General features: G+C 33.4%; 1 protein-coding gene across 1 annotated transcript in view; it reads right to left on the bottom strand.

Moving 5' to 3' along the window:
* Positions 1–20,912, bottom strand: part of CSMD3 (CUB and Sushi multiple domains 3) — a gene marked incomplete at both ends in the record, with an annotated part of 827,299 nt that overhangs the window by 273,070 nt on the left and 533,317 nt on the right. The window contains 3 exons of the mRNA XM_084229760.1: positions 2,954–3,070; positions 11,654–11,842; positions 16,748–16,935. Coding sequence (XP_084085886.1) covers positions 2,954–3,070; positions 11,654–11,842; positions 16,748–16,935 — 494 coding nt within the window. The remainder of the gene's footprint in view (positions 1–2,953; positions 3,071–11,653; positions 11,843–16,747; positions 16,936–20,912) is intronic.

Genomic DNA, 20,912 nt, shown 5'->3' with positions numbered 1-20,912 from the left:
ATAAAAGTAAAATACTCTTTGAAACTCCTTGGAAATAAAATTTCAAGACAAATTACTGAAATCACCTATAAGCTTTCTGAAAATTTCAAGGAAAATGTATAGCCTTTATTTAGAATAGAAGCAGTTTTCTGACATGTTTTATTAGCCTTCTCCATTTCCTTTTGCAATCTCCTCAAACCAAACACGATAACTAATATAAAACAAAGGAAAACACAAATGAAGCCATCCCAAGTCAGGGTAAAAACCACAGAGTCAGGAAATTGGTGAGTGTCAGGCCTCAAATACATCAAGGTTTCCAGGCATGCTCTGGCCTGACAAGACACATGCCCCTGGAGAAGAGACGGTCTTTGTGCCAAAGGACACTGGGCTGAAATTTTACCAACCACCGTTGGAAAACTTTCAACCAATCAGATATGCATTATATGAATACTTCATTAATCCCACCAGAGAATGGCCTATCCCTTCTTTTTCTGTATATAAACACTTTTTGTCCCCAGGCAACTTGGGCTGCTCCAGGGATTCTTGGGTATGTGTCCTTTAGCCCCCAATAAACATTTTTTCCTTTTACTGTAATTCAGCCAGGCTTCGGTTTCTCAGTATACACATATAAACAATGTTTAATAATATGGCTCACTGTAAACAAGGTTCATTGCAGGCTGCCTGATACTGTAGTTAACCAAACTGAAACTGTTGAAGACTGTATATATTCAAACTCCTTGACTTATTGTTAAATGGTAAAAAGGATTACTGATGTTGTATTTTAAATGTCTTATTTCTTAAATATTGCAATACTTTAATCTGTACAGAAGATAGAAAAAAATCAATTGTATTTTATAGAACTTTAGAAATTGAGTTTAACTATATGTTAATAGTAAAATATGATTTAGTGAACTACAAACTTAGTGGGAATCAAGGTGACAAGAAAAATATTAATAAAACTAAACAAAACCCTCTTTAATGGAAATATTGAACCAAATGATGCCATACTGTATGTCATTCTGGAAAACCACACTTCTGAAAAATATTGATATCCCCGAATATCAATAAGCCGGGGTCACATTTAGAGAGGGGTGATTAGAATAATGATGACAATGAAAATATTTTATAATAAAGAACTAAAGAAAGCAAGTGTTTAGTCTGAGAAGGGAAGGCTATAATAAGAATCTGCAGGTAGCTTGCTTTATTTACGGAACTTTTGGTCGAAGCAGAGATTTGATTATTTTTGTTTGTTTGTTCTAAGTCCAAAGGGCAGAACAGGAATTACAGACACAGAATCATTTTCAGGCAATTAGAACTGTACAACATTTGAGCAAGTTTTCCCAAGAGGTAAGGTTCCCACCAATGAAAATAACAGTATCAAACTTGTTCCTCATATTGATGGGAAAATGTAGAAAGAAATTAGATGAGAGATAAGATTACATTACTTTGGCAATTTCTCCCAGTTTTGAGATTATCCTTCACATAACTTTGACTATACTTTGGAATAGTTATACTTCCAGTAAAACTTTGTTGGCTCTTAAAAGAAACATCTAAAACTGCATTTCTTGCCATGTAAATACAGATTTAATTAACACTTGCAACCTGTGAAGATGCAAAACCTTAAGTGTTAATTAAACCTCTATTTACATAGCAAGCAGTATGCAGTCCTCCATTTTCTTGTATAATACAAGGAAGCTTATTTTAAACTCCATTAATCCAATGCACAACAGAATAATAGGATGCTTTGGTTAACTTCCAGCAAGGAATCATGTATTATGGAGAACAATAAGAACCACAGTTTACAATATCTTTTACCTCATTCCTGGTATTTCATTCCTAAAATGAACACAAGAATATTCATTTTAACAATATTTTCCTCAACAAAAATTCATTTCATCATAATAATCATCCCTATATAATCCTGAAACACAATAAAATTAAGATAAAAGCAGAATTAATTTGTGAAAAGCACAAGGAAATGTAAATATATTAAATACAAACTTTTATTTTTCAAATTGTACCCACATTTTCTCCCTGGTAGGATTTTTTCATTTTTATTTTTTTTAAATTTTCTATAATAAAATCACTAAGTTCAATATAAAAAAAAAATCAATAGGAACAATTTAAGAACATAGTAAATGAAAAAACACTTCCCCAAATCAGTTATTTAAATGAATACATAAAATATTTTTAAAAGATAAGCACAGATATCCAGGCAAATATTGTTTTTTCCAGGTAAATAACAGATTTCCAGGTAAATCATTTTAATCCATTTTTATTTGATATGTTAGGAAGGTCATTTTTTATATTTTTATTATTTTAATCACTTGCATTGGTAATTTGCTGGCTTGATTGTATTGCATGAATGAATCATATTTGGTATTACAGGTCTTCTCATTTATTTGTTCAAAAGACACTTATTAACAACTCTCATATACGTATAATTTTACCACTTCTGTTTAATTATGTGATATATGCCCACATATTAACACAGAACCATAGAGAAAATTTGAGACACAAATATTTCTTAAATGGTTATAAGTTTAAATAGGACATATAATTATATTTATAATAAATAATAATAAACATTTTACAAATAAGTGCATATAAACACATTGTGAAGATGCTCCAGAGCATCTTCATATTCATTTTGAACTTCTGAAATCAATCTTTAACAACACTAAAGCAGAGAATAAAAGACTGAGGTTTTGTTGATAAGAAAACTGCAAATAACATTTAATATATCAAAAGAAACAATCTCACATCACCATTGTGGTAAAAGCATGAGAATATTATAACATTATGGTAAAGTAATAATAATCTGAAGTTACTAAAACTGAAATTTGTTTTAGCATATTTTAGTACTGATCTATATTTCCTGGTGATAAATGACATTGCCACGGAGAGTGAAATAAAAACAGATATAATGAAAATTCAGAAGACAGTCCAATTAAAACTGCATGAGACAAATTACCTTTTCCATGGGTTACATCAACAGTCCATGTACAATTCAGAGAATTTGGATAAAATTCTGGGTAACCAGGTGATAAGATTGTTCCACTAGGCCCTCTAACATCTCCTCCACATAATGCTGAAAATTAAAAAAAATACAGTCATATGATCAGTCACTGAGAGGGAGAAGCTAAACAAATGTCTCCTTTCTTGAGATAAAATGAGTCTGATTTTCTCTGCTTAAGCTATTTCAAGATTGTATAAAGACCTCTTCCAGTACTAGGAAATCACTCCCACATTGCAGCACTAGAAAGGGAAAAGATAACTAACAGCCTCTGAGAATTAATACTGGCCCAAGAGAATTCAGCTCAACTTTCCACATTTAAATGAAGTGTGTACTTATCTTATACATTTCTAATTATAACAACATTTGCATAAGTTGGTTATAAATTAAACATGAGTAATTAATTGTTTAGCAGTCTCTCTTATTGAACTTTAAGAAAATGAACTGCTAATTATTCAAAATTATTTCTTAGAGACTCCTAAAGGGATAGGTGTCATTCTTTATAAAGTTCTTTTCAAAACAGTGAAGTAAGCTGTGAACATTTTGAAGACTGGTTCTGTACTTTGTATTTATCTGGGAAATATCATGAACAAAAGTAAATATTTGAGAGGATATAGATTTTTAAATAAATTCTCCAAGATAATAAAAATAAATGGTTATGAAGTCAGTGGAATGAAAAGTTGATTCATTTTATTTATTCAAGAAGAAAAATCGATATACAATATCTTATCCCACATTTAACAACCATCAGTATTAATAGCATGGCAGATAATCTTATCAGTATTTAAAGCTAAGGATGATGATGCTAAATAGCCTAGGAAGGATGTATATTATAGTAGGAGCAAAGATTCTAGTGGCCACGTATAGAAGCGTCTTGGACAAGCGTCCAAGTATCTTGGACATGGGCAAGGATAGTGAAAATTAAACCAACATGGAGCTTTCTCTGCTTGATCTTTGGTTATCTTCTCTAGGACACTAGAAAAAAATGAGTTTGGAACTTTTCAATTCCATGATTTCTTCCAAGTAATAATTCTGAGCGGAAGAGTTGAATCTGGTGGCTCTTCTACGCTGACTGACTAGTAATGATACCTCTGCAGTTCCTGGTAGTGAAGGATTAAATCCTTCAATATTGAAATATTTACAAATTATACAAAATTTAAAGCTATTTCTCCCTTTGTTATTTATGTCACCAACAGGTTAACATAAAAAAAGAACTTGTCTACTACCTCTCTTGGAGTTTGTAATATAGGCTGTCTTCCTGAGACCAAGTCCAAGCTTCCAATCCTATTCATTAATTAAGATATCACAGTAACATGTATGATTTTGTGTCCTAGGCTCCTGTTTAGAACCTACACAGGTCTTCAGTGGTAACTATTCTTACTGAACCTCTCGATTTCCTTTCAATTTTTTTTAAAAGGCTGCAATGAATTTTGTGATTAATATAAGAGGTATACTATCATAAGATAATGGTAGTGCTAAATGAACCTGTTTTTTATTTTCCTTGTAATTCATTGTGTTTCTTGACAGAAGAATATTCATTTTTATTAGATTATTTGTACATATGTCTATTCTTATTACACGACAATTTCTATTATTCTCCATTTTGAAAGTCATATTAAAAAAACAGTATGAAATGTTGAGTGAAATGTAATGAGTGAAAGTGAACTACTAGATTAATTCATACAACATGTGTTTGAAAGAATTAGATATCTATCATACAGCTACAGTAAAACTAGGTGAACAGAGACATCAAAAATAAGAGGTAAATCAGTTAATTAATTTCAACATATAAAAGTTAACAAAAAGGAGAGATGTTTAATTTTGGGAAAGTATGTCAGTTCCTGTGCATGCATGTTGGTTCATGTATGTATCTGTATAAAATATATATCTCTTCTGGATTTCAGCATGCTTTGGTATAAAATTACTTGTTGAATATCCTGCTTTCTGTGCTTGGAAAGTTTCTTGGTTATTTTGAATCAGTAGTTGCATCTACCACACCTTTTTTTTTTTTTTTTTTAGGAAAACTCTTAAATTTTTTTAAAGATTTATTTATTTATTTATACAAGCACTGGGTACATCAGAGGCACGGGAGGGTGAGAGAATTCACCAGAGCCAGAGCGGGGAACAGAATAGGCAGACTGATGAAATACACTGCTGAGGGGAGTAGTGGGCATGGCAGGAGAGGTCTGCTGTGCCATGTGGGACCCTCGCCTGTGGCCAGGGATCAAACAGGCACTGCAGAGGCTGCGGGTAGTTTCGCAGCCCAGCGCTCAACCACTGAGCCACCAGGGGAGGCCCTAACACAACTATTTTTAAGGTGGAAAATTAAACAGACGTTCTCCAAGTAAATGAATTAAGTTAAATAGTAATAAGCACATTTAATATTTAGAAGGAATGGCTAGCAACTAATATATTATCACTAAACATTATTATTGTTACACTGATTATAATCACATGACAAAGTATAGAGGAATTTTTATGACACAGTGAAAATACATGTACTTTATATCTCATGAAACTTAGGATATAGGGCCTCCCTGGTGGTGCAAGGGGTTAAGCACAGCACTATGAAGCTAGCTGCAGACTCTGTAGTACGAGTTCGATTACCAGCCAGCCAGGGAGCAACCCACATGGCACAGCAGACCTCTCCTGACTCGCCCACTGCTCCCCGCAGCAGAGTATTTCAGTCAATCTGCCTGTTCTGCTCCCCACTCAGTCTCTGGGGAATCCTTTTATTGCCTGCACATTTGGCCTATACCCCAGTTCTTTTATGCATAAATAAATAAATCTTAAAAAAAAATTAGGATACAATTGCAACTATTCCACAGTTAATTCTCTGTATAAAAAAAAAAAAAAACTAAGCACATACTGAACTTACAATGTGATTGGCACTGCTATGAAGACTCTATATTAACTAAATTAACTCCTCACTACAATCTTACTGAAATTACTGTTAAAAATAGTGTAATTATTCATGGTTTACGATAATAAAGCAAGTTCAAAGACAATTCAAGCAGTCTAGTTTTAGAGTCCATGATTTTGGGCAGGTTGTTGAAACTGTTGTTATTTTCTTTTCTTTCCATATCGTAAGTTCTTATCTCAACAAGAAATATATGGGGCCTCCCCTGGTGGTGCAGGCGGTTGAGCGCCATGCTGCGAAGCTGTCCACAGCCTCTGTAGTATCGGTTTGATCCCTGGCAGGCCAGCAAGGGTTCCACATGGCGCGGCAGACCTCTCCTGCCACGCCCGCTGCTCCCCTCAGCAGTGTGTTTCATCAGTCTGCCTGTTCTTTTCCCCCTTCTGGCTCTGGAGAATTCTCTCACCCTCCCACACATCTGGCCTGTACCCTGGTTCTTGTATAAAATAAATAAATAAATCTTTAAAAAAAAAAAAAGAAGATATGACACCCTCCCCTTATTTTTGACTCTGTAGATCTCCCCCACCATGATTAATCTGTATAAAAGTTATCCAAGGGCAACATTCATTTTCTAATAGGTTCATTGAATCTGTTCATCTCCAGAAAAATTTTTTAAGCATGTCAATTTTTAAGTGTGTCAGTTATCCTTGTCTTTATATTCTAATATTTAGCTGATCTATATCTTTTGGATTTTTATTAGTCAAAAGTATTGTGTATTATTTAAACAGTTTTCCAGCAGCAGAATCATTTTCATCAAGTAATGAAATCTTCCATCATACTAAATGAGATTGTTTTACAATGCAAATATTTTGAATTGTATTTGCTTTATGTTGTTAGTTTTTAGAACAATCAGAAGAGATTACTACATGTGATTGACTACATGTACTCAATAGGAAACTTGTTTGAATTGAATTAATTTTACAAATGGTTATTACTGAATAGTCTCTCTATCTGATGATGTTTGCTTCTCTAAAAAGGGCCCTTACTATTAGAATAAGAATGCATAAGTGGAAATCAAATAGCCTATTAGATTAAATCATGAGATAATCCAAAATTTTAAGATGAATAAAAGAAGACTTAAATTTTTATGAGATTTTTTTAACTTTGAAATAGAAAATGAAGTTTAAACATATTCCAAAAGACAACAGTATAGAGACTATTAAAATTTTATATAATAATTTTTTAAATTTTTTTTTTATAATTTAGTTTAAAAGAATATACGTCATTTATATAAGCTTCATTTAGAAAAAGGGTATCTAAAAAATGTGTTTTTCCTTTCTTTTCTTGTACATCACCTCTTTTGAAATAATTCCAATTTATTCCAACAATCTTGCTAACTGATGCCATATATATTTAAGTAGACAAATACTTTACAGCAGACATGGGTTTAGATGCTATGATTGAGAGATAAAGTATATTAACTGAATCTTTGACATGCTGCAGAGAACTTAGGAACGATATATGAAAAACTGGCTATTTTATGTGAGAACTAAGAGCAGACAAAGAAAAGCACCTAAAAGTACAAATATCAGTGGTACAACAAAGTTACAGAGATAGTCCAAATTATGACTGAAAACAATTAGCTATGCAATAATACTGTCCAGTAGCTTTTTTCTCTCTGATGGTTGTCATATATGATGACCGTCATATATAATAAGCATCAACTGGAGTTGTAAAATAATAAAGTATCTCAAAAGTGAAACCCAAATGCAATTGCCCACATTGTAGAATCAGACCTTCCTTTGCAACAGAGTGATAATATACCAGGCAAATGCCAATCTGTTACCAAAACAGACAATTTCTAGATGAGGATACACCAAGACATTTTGAGTATGGCAATAAAACATGGAAATAGCCACCGATTATTAATCCAATTACTATTTTTTATTAGATAGTTGACTAGTTCTAAATCTCAAACTTGATATTTTCTTATTTTCAGGTTTGCCCACTTGGAGATATATACCCTTGATTTATGCTTGAGATCTATGCACCCTTGCTGATCTTGAACTCTTGCATCATAAATATCAATTTCTGCACTCTTTTGTTTTAGTCCATATAATGAAATATTTTATTAATGTGGAAGAAATAAAAGAAATTATGAAATTTAAGTACATTCAGTTCAGTTTTGGGTTCTGCCTCAAATGACTTGGGTTACCCTTATATAACGATGTAACCTCTTTCATTCTAAATGTACCCCCCCCAGTAATATGGTTGTATTATTTACCCAACAAAATAGGAGGATTTAAAGATAGAACTGGGGTAAAAAGAAAAGGGTGAAAACAGGGCTTGTCTTCAGCAGTTGAAGATATATGTACCACCTACCGATCAAAAAGGGAAGCTATCTTAATTAACAGTGACTAGCTCCTGAAGGGTTGTGTCATATCAGGCATATGACCTGAACTTTCCTCCTGGTCTCATGACAATCTTATTTCCTTGTTATATAGAAAACTTTGGCTGTGGCTTTTGACATTCATGCTACCTTTGAAACCTGTTGACCAAAGCAGAGTGCTATTCTGACTTTTCTTGTCTGATATTCTCTAAAGCTCTTAAAATCTCAATTCTATGAAAAAATACTATAGATATATTTGAGTGAGATTAATTTTAAAAGATTGGTAAAAAGTTTGTTTTGCTGTTTAAATCTAATTTCTTATGGGTCAAATGTCTTTTTAAAACATGTTAAGGAAATAAGATTAACACATGGTTCATGACTTCAAGAATACAAGAGAAATAAGAAAATTAGCATTACTGTTATTTACTCTATTAGCTCAAGAAGTATACATAGACAGTATTTACTCATGTTCAACAATATTTCTTCAGTGCCTACACAGTATAATTAACAAATATTGATTTGGTGAATCAATAGGTGGTTAAAAGGAAGCAAAATTGCTATAATAGAGAACAGTGTCTAGGAAAAGTTGAGATTTTGTCAAGATGCTTTATCCAGGGAAAGTACAGTCAAGTCAATTACCTTTAAAGATAAACTAGGATTTTGATAAACACAGTTAAGGGAAAGGCTAGGACATTCTAGTGTAAAGGAACAACATGAGTGAAGACAAAGGGCAAAAAATTAATGTGTGAAGTAAAATACAGCAAGTATTCCCATAAAACTGGAAAATTTAGCTCATTTATTGTTTTACCAACAAAGATTTATTGGATAACAACTGTGTAATGGGAACTGTTCTTGGCACTGTGGACAGGTTTTGAACATAACAAAGTCTTGCCATATAAAACTTAAATTTTGGTAGAAAAGCAGACAGTAATACATAAAGATAATTTTAAAGCATGGTAAATACTGTGAAGAAAAATACAAGTGGCATGACAGGGACCACTCTTTTATAAGGAATGGTCAATGAGACAGCTTTAAAATGGATAGTGATTAAAATTGGGAAGTGAATCCAGTTTAAGGAAGAAGGGAAAGGATTTTAAATGGAAATACTTAGAGAAGTGAAGGAGTTATCACATTTGATGAGTAGCCACGAGACCAGAGTAGCTGGAGTGCAGAGGCAAGTATGAGGGAGAAACTAGTGAGAGATGACATAAAGTTCAGATTACTTGGGGACAATTAGGCCAAACAAAAGTCTTTGGATTTTATTCTTCCTATGATGATATATACTAGAATGTTCTGATCTCCCTTAATTTATAAAGAAAAATGCTGGTTGCTCTGGAGGGAGTAGACCTAAGAGGTCAAGAGAAGAAGGAAAGAGATTCTTAATTTAGAGAGGATCAATTTTTACTTAGAGACCAAAGAATACAAAAAAATGAACAGAATTCAAATTACTCTTTCCATGTGATATTTTTGTAGAGAGAATGTTCTATTTTCCAGTCACACATTCCAAGTACTATAGAATATCCACAAACTAGCCTCATGAGCTATTTTGAAGATAAAATGAAGATAAAATGAATTATATATATATATATATATATATATATAAAGCAGAAACTGTACATGGTAAATAGTAAATGTCAGCTATCATTATTGTTACCACCAACCCTCATTGTCTAGTTTGCTTGGTACATCAATTAATCTATAAAGATGCCAAAGAGCTGATGTGAGTAAGAATAAAGCATGCTGTCTCTGAACATACTGACAATCTAGGCCAATCAAAGTTACAGTCCCAGGCCAGGGAAAGAAATTCTGCTTGTTTTTTTTTCTCCCTTTATTCCATGAAACTTGGATTAGCTGTCTTTGGGGAAACAGTTTAGATTGGAGGGTTAAATGCACCAATTAGGTTTATGAGGTGATAGGATATTTTAGTTCAAGTTAATGAAGAACTAAGTAGCTGCATTATACAAATATTTGTCAATTTAAAGGTGAATATAATTCAGCTGTCCAGTTATGCTCAGGGTGAATGAGAATACAAAAGAGGACAGATCAAGATGGGATAATCATAGGGATACATGAACACATAACTAAGACAAGGTGAACCATATTGGATCCTTCTTCTATATTACGTAACTTCTTTACTATAGTAACTGACCTATGTATGAACCAATGAGAGGCCTCCCCTGGGATGTTCTAGTGGATCAAGATAGAACTCTCTTTATTCTCTGATGCTGAAAATGTAGGCTTTAAGTTACCAGTCCCACATATGGAAAAAGACTGGCTGCAATTAAATAGAATTATGTCAAAGCATAGAGAACAGTCTAGGTGGAAAATGGAGAGATCTCTAAAAGGTCTGAATTCCTATTTATAATTAGCTATGAAAAGTATGCCATCCCTGCCTTTTCTAAGACTTGAATAATTGAATAACAAATTCAGTTTTTTATCTTTTAAAACCAATTAGAATTGGATTTCTGTCACTTACAATCACAAGAATTATAAATGGTATTGTATTAAATACAGAGAAGATATGCTGATGATTCTTTAAAACCTCTTTATATAAACAAATCGGTCTAAGCTGTTACTAAAATATGATGGCACTGACAGTACTTGAAAATTTAATCATAAAATGACAAATGTGATCTTCTTCTTTGAAAAAGAATAAGTACAGAAGTTGTAAATAGTGTTATAAATAAAATTAAAGGCCAGCACTAAATAATGCATACATTTACATTGTGCTTTTTGAAAAAGCAAGTATAAAAGTGCTTCCCAAGCTTAGGTAAATCATTCCACTGTAATGACATATGTGTTTCTTGAGTAATGAAGCATTTCTGAATTATGTTTTATAGCGACAAAGAAGCAGCAAGGTCATTGGTATACTATTCACTACAATCAGAACGTCACTACCAAAGGAAAATCTGGATATATAGCCGTAGCACTGTGTAGCAAAGTAATGTGGTCTAATACATATTTCCTCCCAGACAGGAGGTAAATTTCCTTGGAGCATTGACACCATCAATGCTATTTTGGTGAAAGATCAAGCCAGAATATGTACTTAAAATGGATAGATCAGCGCGCGTGTGTGTGTGTGTGTGTGTGTGTGCGTATATATATATATATATATATATATATATATATATATAGAGAGAGAGAGAGAGAGAGAGAGAGAAAGAGAGAGAGAGAGAGAGAGAGAGAGAGAAAGAAAGAGATCATTCTTAGGCATTGGGTAAGGATAACTGATTATCAGTGTTATTTTTTTTTTCTTTTTTATCAATGGCATGGTGACATAAATACCCAAAATTCAAGATATTCTTGTAAAAATATGAAATATTTATAATTGTATTAAACCACACATTTCATAAAGAACATACTGATTTCTTTTTGCTCTATATGTAAGCAATTTTGCAAACTGAATTCTTACCATCACAAGTTGGGAGTTGATGACTCCACCAGTGGTTTTTTTCACATAGAAGAGGCTCTTCATGACTCAGTCTGTATCCTGGATCACAACTAAATGAAACTGTAGATCCAATGGAAAAATCATGACCGTAGCGACGACCATGTACAGGTATGCCGGGATCCAAGCATGAATAGGTATTCACTGTAACACCTGAGAAACAAAGGGAATAGAGCAAACAATAAGCTTGATGGAAATAATATTTTATAAAATTAATTACTATTCTTCAAATAAATGTGACTGATGATTTTTACAAGTAATGTGCCCATAGTTTTATTTTAAAAGTGAGGAATTTATTTTTTAAAAAATTGCTTTGACATATACTATCCACAAAGATAAAAATCAGATTAATCAATTGTGTAGAAATTCATTAAAATGTACAATTTTCTATTCCCTTTTGTATTTTTGTAAATATATTCTATATTTTTAAATATATATTCTGCATTTTGTTTACTATTTATAATGTGCTTCTAAAATATTAACCAAATTTGGGACTCCTTAGTGGAGCAAGGGATTAAGTCTTAGTACTATGAAGCTATTGGCAACCACTACAGCAAAAGTTCAATCCCTGGCCAGGAGCTGACCCACACAGATCAGAAGACCTCTCCTGTCTTGCCCACTGCTCCCCTCAGCAGTGTGTTCCAGTCATTCTACCTGTTCTGCTCCCCACTCTGTCTCTGGTGAATCCTCTCACTTCCCTGCACCTCTATACTGAATCTCAGCTCTTGTATGCATAAATAAATAAATATTTAGGGCCTCCCCGGTGGCGCAGCGGTTGAGCGCTGGGTTTAGAAGCTGCCCGCGGCCTCTGCGGCGCCGGTTCGATCCCCGGCTGCTCCCCGTCCACTGGAGGAGGGTCCCGCATGGTGCGCAGACCTCTCCTGCCACCCGCTGCTCCCCTCAGCAGTGTACTTTGGTCCTTCTGCCTGCTCTGCTCCCCGCTCTGGCTCTGGTGAATTCTCTCACCCTCCCGTGCTTCTGACTGTACCCAGTGCATGTATAAACAAAAACAAACAAACAAATAAATAAATAAAACATGCCTCAAAAAAAAATTTAAAAAAAAAATAAAAATAAATAAATAAATATTTAAAAAAATTTTAAACAACTTTTAAGTCCAATATTTATCATTTTGATAGAAAATACATAGAAAAAGAAGAGTAGAGGCACAGTGCAATTGCTTTGATGGCTACTTGTTGGGGCCTTTTGGTAACTTAAAAGTGTACTTTGGTGTCGCCTTATGATAATCTTCCTCATGACTTATAATCCCTAGCAGAGACCATATCATGACAGTGCTTTTCCCCATATTAGACATCATTTCTCAACCTGACTGTACTGAGTTTGGGGTTGAATAGTTCTTTGTTGTGGGGCTGTCAACTGTACTGCAATATATTTAGCAGTACCCCTGTCCTCTACATGCTAAATACCATCAGTATTTCCACAGTCTTAACTATCAAAAATGTCTCCAGATATTGGCAAATATCCATACTTACAAAAATGTTCCTGGGCCTCGCTGGTGGCTCAAGGGGTTAAGACACAACCTATGAAGCTATCAGCCGCCATCACAGCATGAGTTTGATCCCACCCAGGGAGCTACCCACATGGTGCAGCAGACCTCTCCTGACTTACCCACTGCTCCCCTCAGCAGTGCATTTCAGAACATCTGCCTGTTCTGTTCCCTGCTCTGTCTCTGATGAATCCTCTCACCCCCTACACCTCTGGCCTGTACCCCAGTTCCTGTTATGCATAAATAAATAAATCTTTAAAAACAAAACAAAACAAAAAAAAATGTTCCTTGTTGAGATCCATGGGTATATGGTAAAATATATAATTATCTTATTCTTCCTAAACTGAAAATTTAAACAATGAATAATTGCTATCTTATATTCTAAAAGCACAATAACTAGCATTTTCAAAAATTATATATTAAATCACATTCACAGGGTATTTACTTGTATTAGCCGCTCAATTTAAAAATAAAGCTAAACAACTGAAAAAAAAATAGAAGTTCCATTTTATAGAAGTAAATTGATATTTAAGGGTACTTATCAAGAATTTTCATCTATTTAAATGTTGTTTAATGAGAAGTTAAAATTGCACATAAAAAATATTGTCATCCATGCAATTACTTTCACCTGCATCATGCCTTTTCACAGTCAATGTGACTTTTACTCTCCTAAGAACCTAAGGCTTTGTAAGACTCACTCATTTTTCAATCCATCACACCTTTTTATTCCTCCACAAAATATGTCTGAAATCTACCCTCACTGAAAAGCATATCATTAATTATCTCCCTTACGCTACCCAAGGCCTTCATAGCTTCAAGTTTATTAGATAAACAATGATGTCAATATAGTTCCTCTCTCAGTTTTGGGGCAGTTCTGGACCAAAGTTTGAGTTACACCATGATTCAGCAGAAAGCAGCCAATGAGACTCTACTGATTTATATTTTTCACACATTCTTTTTCCTCAATTCCATAAATACTGCCCAAAGACCAAACAGCAGCGAGACAGATTTGACCCTGGCTTCCAGTCTCCTTCCAGGTGAACTTGTATAGAACATTATTTTCTCAAAGACTGGTGGATGATTACTGGCTTATGTGCCATCAGAGAGAAGGCCCACATTCAGCAACAGAGTGGTAGCACCACAAGAAATCCTTCCATAAAATTTTGTTACACTAGGGAAATTTGAGATATGAAAGGGCTTGTTATATTATACAGTATTTCATAATAATAAGTAAACCACAAAACTAATTATAATCAAAAAATAAAATGATTTCTTATAAACTAATCTAAATTGAAAGTTGTTGTCTTCTGGTCAGATTTGACCTAAATCAATATCCAGGATTTCTCTCATTGACCTCAGGCTCTCCTAGTTCTGGGTATCCATTCTGCCTTTTTAGGCATTGATTCCCAAAAATAATTTGAACAATGTCACCAAGAGCCTAAGGTGACCAACTTGCTGACTGTAACAAGACTTTCTCCTTTTAATCAAATGTAGTCAGGGTCCTCTGAGTTCTCCTTTTGACAAGACCTCACCTTTAGGCTGTTTGTGACACATTCACTATAAATTTAGCAAAAATTCTGTTGGGTCAATTTATTGACTTCTCCCTTGAATGTCTGAAAAATTCCTCATCTACTTTTCTTAATATTTTATCTCTCTCTTAATATTTTATCTCTGGTAAGTAAAAATCCTCTCTTGTAGGTTTAGTCAGAATCCCCCTACCTAAGTGCTTAGTAATTTTCTACTTCCTTGGCTATACATTCCCACTTGTAGTCAGAATTGAACTTATTCTCTCCCCTTTTATAAAATCCAATGTTGCAAAAGTCACCTTATCATTTTTAGTCAGTGTCCTCAAGCTCTTCTTTAACAACAAAGAAACTTGAGCTAGACTTCCTGTTTTTATTGTTCATCTTCTTAGTTTTTATAGCAAAAACATAAGTGCTATTATTATTGAGTGCTTACTGCACATTAGCCATTATAATGATATTTTGCATATATGGTTTCACTTAATCCTTTAAATAGTCCTGCATCTGATACATGGTAAAGACCACACACTTGGTTTGGGTGGAGCTGAATGGGAAACAGCAGAGGACTAAAGAAAAGATGTTTGCTCTTTTGAAGCAAACTGATTAAAAAAAAAAATCTGCTAGTAAGAATTCATTTTGAAATAAATTTTGAAAAATGGCCCTACTGTGAACAACTATTGAAAATACACACTTAAAAACTAAACCTTGAGGGCCTCCCTTGTGGTGTAACGGGTTAAGCACGCATTATGAAGCAATCCACAGCCTCTGCAGCACAAGTTTGATCCCTGGTCAGCCAGGGAGCAACCCACATGGCGCAGCAGACCTCTCCTGTCTCACCTGCTGCTCCCCTCAGCAGTGTATTTCAGTCAGTCTGCCTGTTCTGTCCCCCAGTCTGTCTCTGGTGAATCCTCTCACCCCCCTGCATCTCTGGCCTGTGCCCAGGTCTTGTATGCATGAATAAATAAATCTTAAAAAAAAAAAAAAAAGGAAAAAGAAAAAAAAACTAAGCCTTGAAAGTTGACTATAGAACTGTGGTAATCAGAGGGGGGAGGGGTAGTTGGAGTGGTAGGGAGGGAGAACAATGGACTATTGTGGTAGACTACTGAGCTTCTGTGGTGGGTACATGACCATAACTATACCTGAAAGGGGAGGGATTCTGTACTTTCAAAATACCACCAACAATGTAAACCAGTATTAAATACATACATACATGCATGCAAACATAAATAAAATCAAGGCTCAAAAAAAAAATCTTGTTGAATTAAACATCTCAATAAAGGTCCTTTTAGTGTATTTAAATATCCAAGTGTGTGTTACTCTAATCTTCTGCATTCTAGGATAATGTTTAAAAAATATATTCCAATGCAATAAAGCTCTAAATGAAGGGAAGTTAACATAATTAAATACTAATATATATAAGAAGACAAAAAAGAAACAAACAACTAAAATAAATTATAGTGTACCTAGCATATTATTTTGTACATATCTTTGAGAAATAAAACTACTGTAAATTGTACATATTTATATTGTTTAATTGGACAGATTTTGGCATAGACAGTGTTAATATAATTTTTAATATTTCATACAAAATAATAAAATGTAGTATTATTAATGGAAAATTTAGGTAATTAGTATCAGCAAAACATAAAAGAAAGGTTGAATTTATGAAGCCAATATTTAAAGAATTTGTCATTGTTCCTATAAATCTTAGACTGACATTTAGTCTAACATTGGTTTGCACACAAAATGCTGTGCACAGATAGTCAGTGAACTCATTTTTTAAGATTTCCTTTTTATAGTTCTCATATTTCCTTAGTATTTCCTCTCAAATATTACATAGATAATACTGAAAAATCCATTGCAGAATTTACTAAAACACACACTTTGTAAACCATTAGCATTCTCATAAATCAAGGAGAGCTTTGATTTCTTTAAAAAACAAAACCATTAGTTTTGTTTATGACATTATGGTAATACCAAGTATAGGGAGAACACAATGAGGAAATCAAAAGACATTTTGGTATTACTTACTTTCATAATGAATCTTGAAACCATTATTAGAGCGGCTGTTGTCTGTTGTAAATAGAAGGTATATAAAATTACTGCTACTGAACAGAAACTGAGGCACTTGTGTGCCATTGTAAGATCCAAGCAAGGGTGACAGAAGATTTGGCCCATCATGAACTTCAAGAACATCATAATTCAGTTCAGTCTGAAATCTAAGATTAAGAAACATGTAAACATGTATATATTAGAATAACACTATATAGCAAAATAATCCTTTAGGTTGCTTTTCAAATTACTATTTAAAATATGTACCATTTTTAAATTGTATATTTTTTAGTATATTTAATACCTTATATATCATATAAACTCCATCATTTGAAAATGCCAAAGTCAAAAGTTCTAATCCCTAAAGAAAATTATCATTAAATTATCATGAATATATCAACAAATAAATGTATATTTTGAATTAAATCTTCCAGTAAGAAGTATGGGTTATACTTAGAAAATAAATGGCCTTGATATCAACCAAGCATATTTTGCAGTCATCTTTCCTTTGCTTAACTTATTTCTATGGAAAACTATGTGATTTATATTTATTTTCAATCACATAATCTGATTTTCATCTTACTAATACGTATGGTTTTTCTTATGTGATGGTTATTATAGTTTTTATATAGATTTTTCAACACACAGTTGTCCTTATAAGTAGAAAATAATAATATAGTTGATGTTTACTGAGTGCCTAAAACTTTGCTAAGTACTTTGTTTATATTTGTTTTATCTAATCCTCACAATAACAATAAGTCAACTAATAAGTTAACAATAAGTTAATAACAATAAGTTAACTCCTAATATTACAGTCACAGTGCAAGTAAGAAAGTTATGGCCTGCAGTACTTAAATAGCATTATGCTCTCTTAAATTACAGAGCTAGGTCTCAAATCTGTTCATCTGCCCTGATGGGCTTTGTTGATTCATTTTATTTTTAGATGTTTTTGATGTTAATAGTTTTTATTTTTTTTTAACTACAACGATTCCATAAACTGCAATCAGCACAGAATTACTTCCAACAGGTATAACATATTATTAATAAAATAACATTTTATATTCCTAATTTGCACTTCAAGATTACATTGCATTCTGAATCTGGATCTGAAATAGCTGTGGAAAACTGAACATCCTACCCTCTGTTTATAATTCTGCCTCAACAAATTCTTTTACTACTTTCACCATAATTTTCCTTCTCCTGACTTCACATTGTAAAAGATACATCTCCATAAAAGGGGAAGACACCATTTTCTCCACGCCACTTAACTATGGTTGGAACTGAACGGCAAGGTCAAGCTATATAACATGGAAGACAGGTGGACTCTGGGACACACAAAGAAAAGAGGGACACACAGAAGAAAGACACATGGAGAGGGGGTCACATGCTTCTCCACTTTGAAATTGCAACAGGGACCTGGGGGAATATGGAGGAGAGAAATGTGGAGAAACTTGAAAGACACGTGTGGGTAAGAGAGATGTAAGGAGAATGAAAATGGCAGCCAGGATCTTCATTTGTACTTTGCATTTGCTCTTTTCGTCCCAGATTTACCTGGTGCCTTTCATCCCATTCCTATTGTTCCCTGCAAAAAGGTGCCTTGTGACCAGCTTTTGGGCCTCAGCAGCTCCCCACTTCAGTTTTACCCTATTAATATTTGGCTGGACATTTGCCCATGAGAGGATGGATAACTTTCAGTGTTTTATTGGTAAACTATTATCCTTTTTTCAGTTGTTTCTCTATGCACATTAATTCTAATAAAGTTCTGTCTTTGTGCATATAGATGGTGATGGATCCTATTAGAACATGCTTGTTTAGGAGGCATGGAGTTCCCGTCTTTCTGTATCCTAATATCAGTGTAGATTAATTCTCCTATTATATTGTCACAATTGCATTACATATTGTGACACTAATCACAGTTGTATTTTCTTGTTTAACATTTGTTTTCTTTAAGTTTCTCAAAGCTCCATGAGAGTGGAGAAAGTATCTATTACTATCAATGTTTTGCATATAACTCAATAAATATTGGATCAATGAAAGAATGAAAGTATCTTAAAGACAAAACTTATTTTCTTTGGAGTTGTTACCATCTTGAACAAAAAACAGAAAAGCCAACTTGGATAAATAAGTATTTTTGATAAATTTTCACCCTTTTAAAATGTGCCTTCCAATACATTTCTGTAGTCATCTCCACTATACTTCAAAGCACTAGTCACTTGAAATATCCACTAATTTTCAAAATGTCAGTTTTACTATCATACCCACCATTCTTTGTCCAGTGTCACAAGAATAAATTACATTATTTGTCAAAAAAGAAAAACTCAAAACTTGGTCAAAACAAATTGAATAGAAAATTTAGAAAAAGTTAGAATCCTTTTTCATAATAAAAGAAGTATCAGATATAATTATGAAGATGTATTTAGTTAGTAAAAATTTATAGGTATAATTTGATACTAAGGAGTATAAACTTTTTTTCAATTTGTACCACTATTATATCCTGTTAAGCAACATACTAAATTTTATGATCTTATCTACTGATATTGCAAGCTGGAATTCATTTCATTTGTCTAAAAATAACTTTTCCAATAATATGATTTACAGAGGGGAATATGTAGGAACATACTATGCCCATTAAATAAATGATCAAGCAATTGTACGTTCTGAATCCATGATTTTGTTGTGTTGTAGTCAGTCTATTGTAAGTATTGAAATTGGAATCTCACTTTGATAGCTAGTCAGCTGACAACAACCAAATTAAAATGCACAGAAGAATCAGGGATTACTTTGAATTGAAACACAAAGAGATTTAATTCTTAATAGAATAGCAACATTAACTGGTGATATAGAGAACATTGTTCAGTAGGAGTGAATCTTTAAAAGGAAAGTCATCACAGATTTGCCCTAAGGAGCTATAAAAATACATTATAATAACAAGTGAAATGGAATAGACACAGTTATTTGAATTTCTCTCATTTCACGTTTTAAGGTAGTTGTATAAATTTCTCATGAATTGCCTCAATCAAGTGTTCATTTGTTTATGACATTAAATTTACTGTTTATCATAAATAAATGTGATGGAACCACTAAGTGATATTGTATAAGACCTGAAACCATTAAATAATACATCGAGGAAAGCACAGGTAATAAGTTCTTCAACATCAACATTACCGAAGTCTTTGTCCTTGTCTTTCCTCTCCAACATCAAGCGAAACAAAAGCAAAAGTACATAAATAGGGCTAAGTCAAATTGAAAAGTTTCTGCACAGCAAATGAAACCATCACCAAAACCTAATGAATGGGAGGTTTATAAATTACCATTGTTGCTTTTCAATTAAACTGCTTCTCAAAGTGGGCAATTCTACATAACATACTTTGAGCTGAGAGATATTAGATATTATTCATTTATTTAAATATCATTAATGAATTATTAACAAGTCAGTGGATACTTTTATTAATATAATTAAAAAATTGGGCCTTCCCTGGTGGCACAGAGATTGAGCGCTGGGCTGTGAAGCTGCCTGCAGCCTCTGCAGCGCCGGTTCGATCCCCGGCTGCCGGCGAGGGTCCCACATGGTGCGCAGACCTCTCCTGCCACCCGCTGCTCCCCTCAGCAGTGTACTTTGGTCCTTCTGCCTGTTCTGCTCCCTGCTCTGGTTCTGGTGAATTCTCTCACTCTCCCGCGCTTCTGACTGTACCCAGTGCTTGTATAAATAAATATTTTAAAATATATATATAATTAAAAATTATATCATATTATTATAAACTATATTAATTAAATACAAACTAATCTTCCAGTGATATTATTTGATACTTCCATCTAATTTTAAAATTGAATATAAGAAAATTAAAAAAAAATCACCATTTAGAAAATAGTTACTCTTTGAGTCAGCTGGAGTTGAGGGAAGGGTGAATGCATGGAAGAATACTGATCTTTGATTTAGGGAAAAAAAATCTTAATTTTCATGTTTGGAAAAAAGACAAAACTCATCAACTTCACCCAGTTGGGAGAGCAGAGAAACAGGTAGGTTATTCTGGATAATAAAGAATTACATAACATACAGCTATTTTAAAAGTTATCTTGCTACTAGGAAGCACTAGAGTGGTGATAAACAAAGGCTGAATATCCTGGATGTAGAGAAAAGTAGAGA

Source organism: Talpa europaea, assembly GCF_964194135.1.
Source record: "Talpa europaea genome assembly, chromosome: 3".
NCBI classification, from domain to species: Eukaryota; Metazoa; Chordata; class Mammalia; order Eulipotyphla; family Talpidae; genus Talpa; species Talpa europaea.
This window is presented reverse-complemented; position numbering and strand designations above follow the sequence as displayed.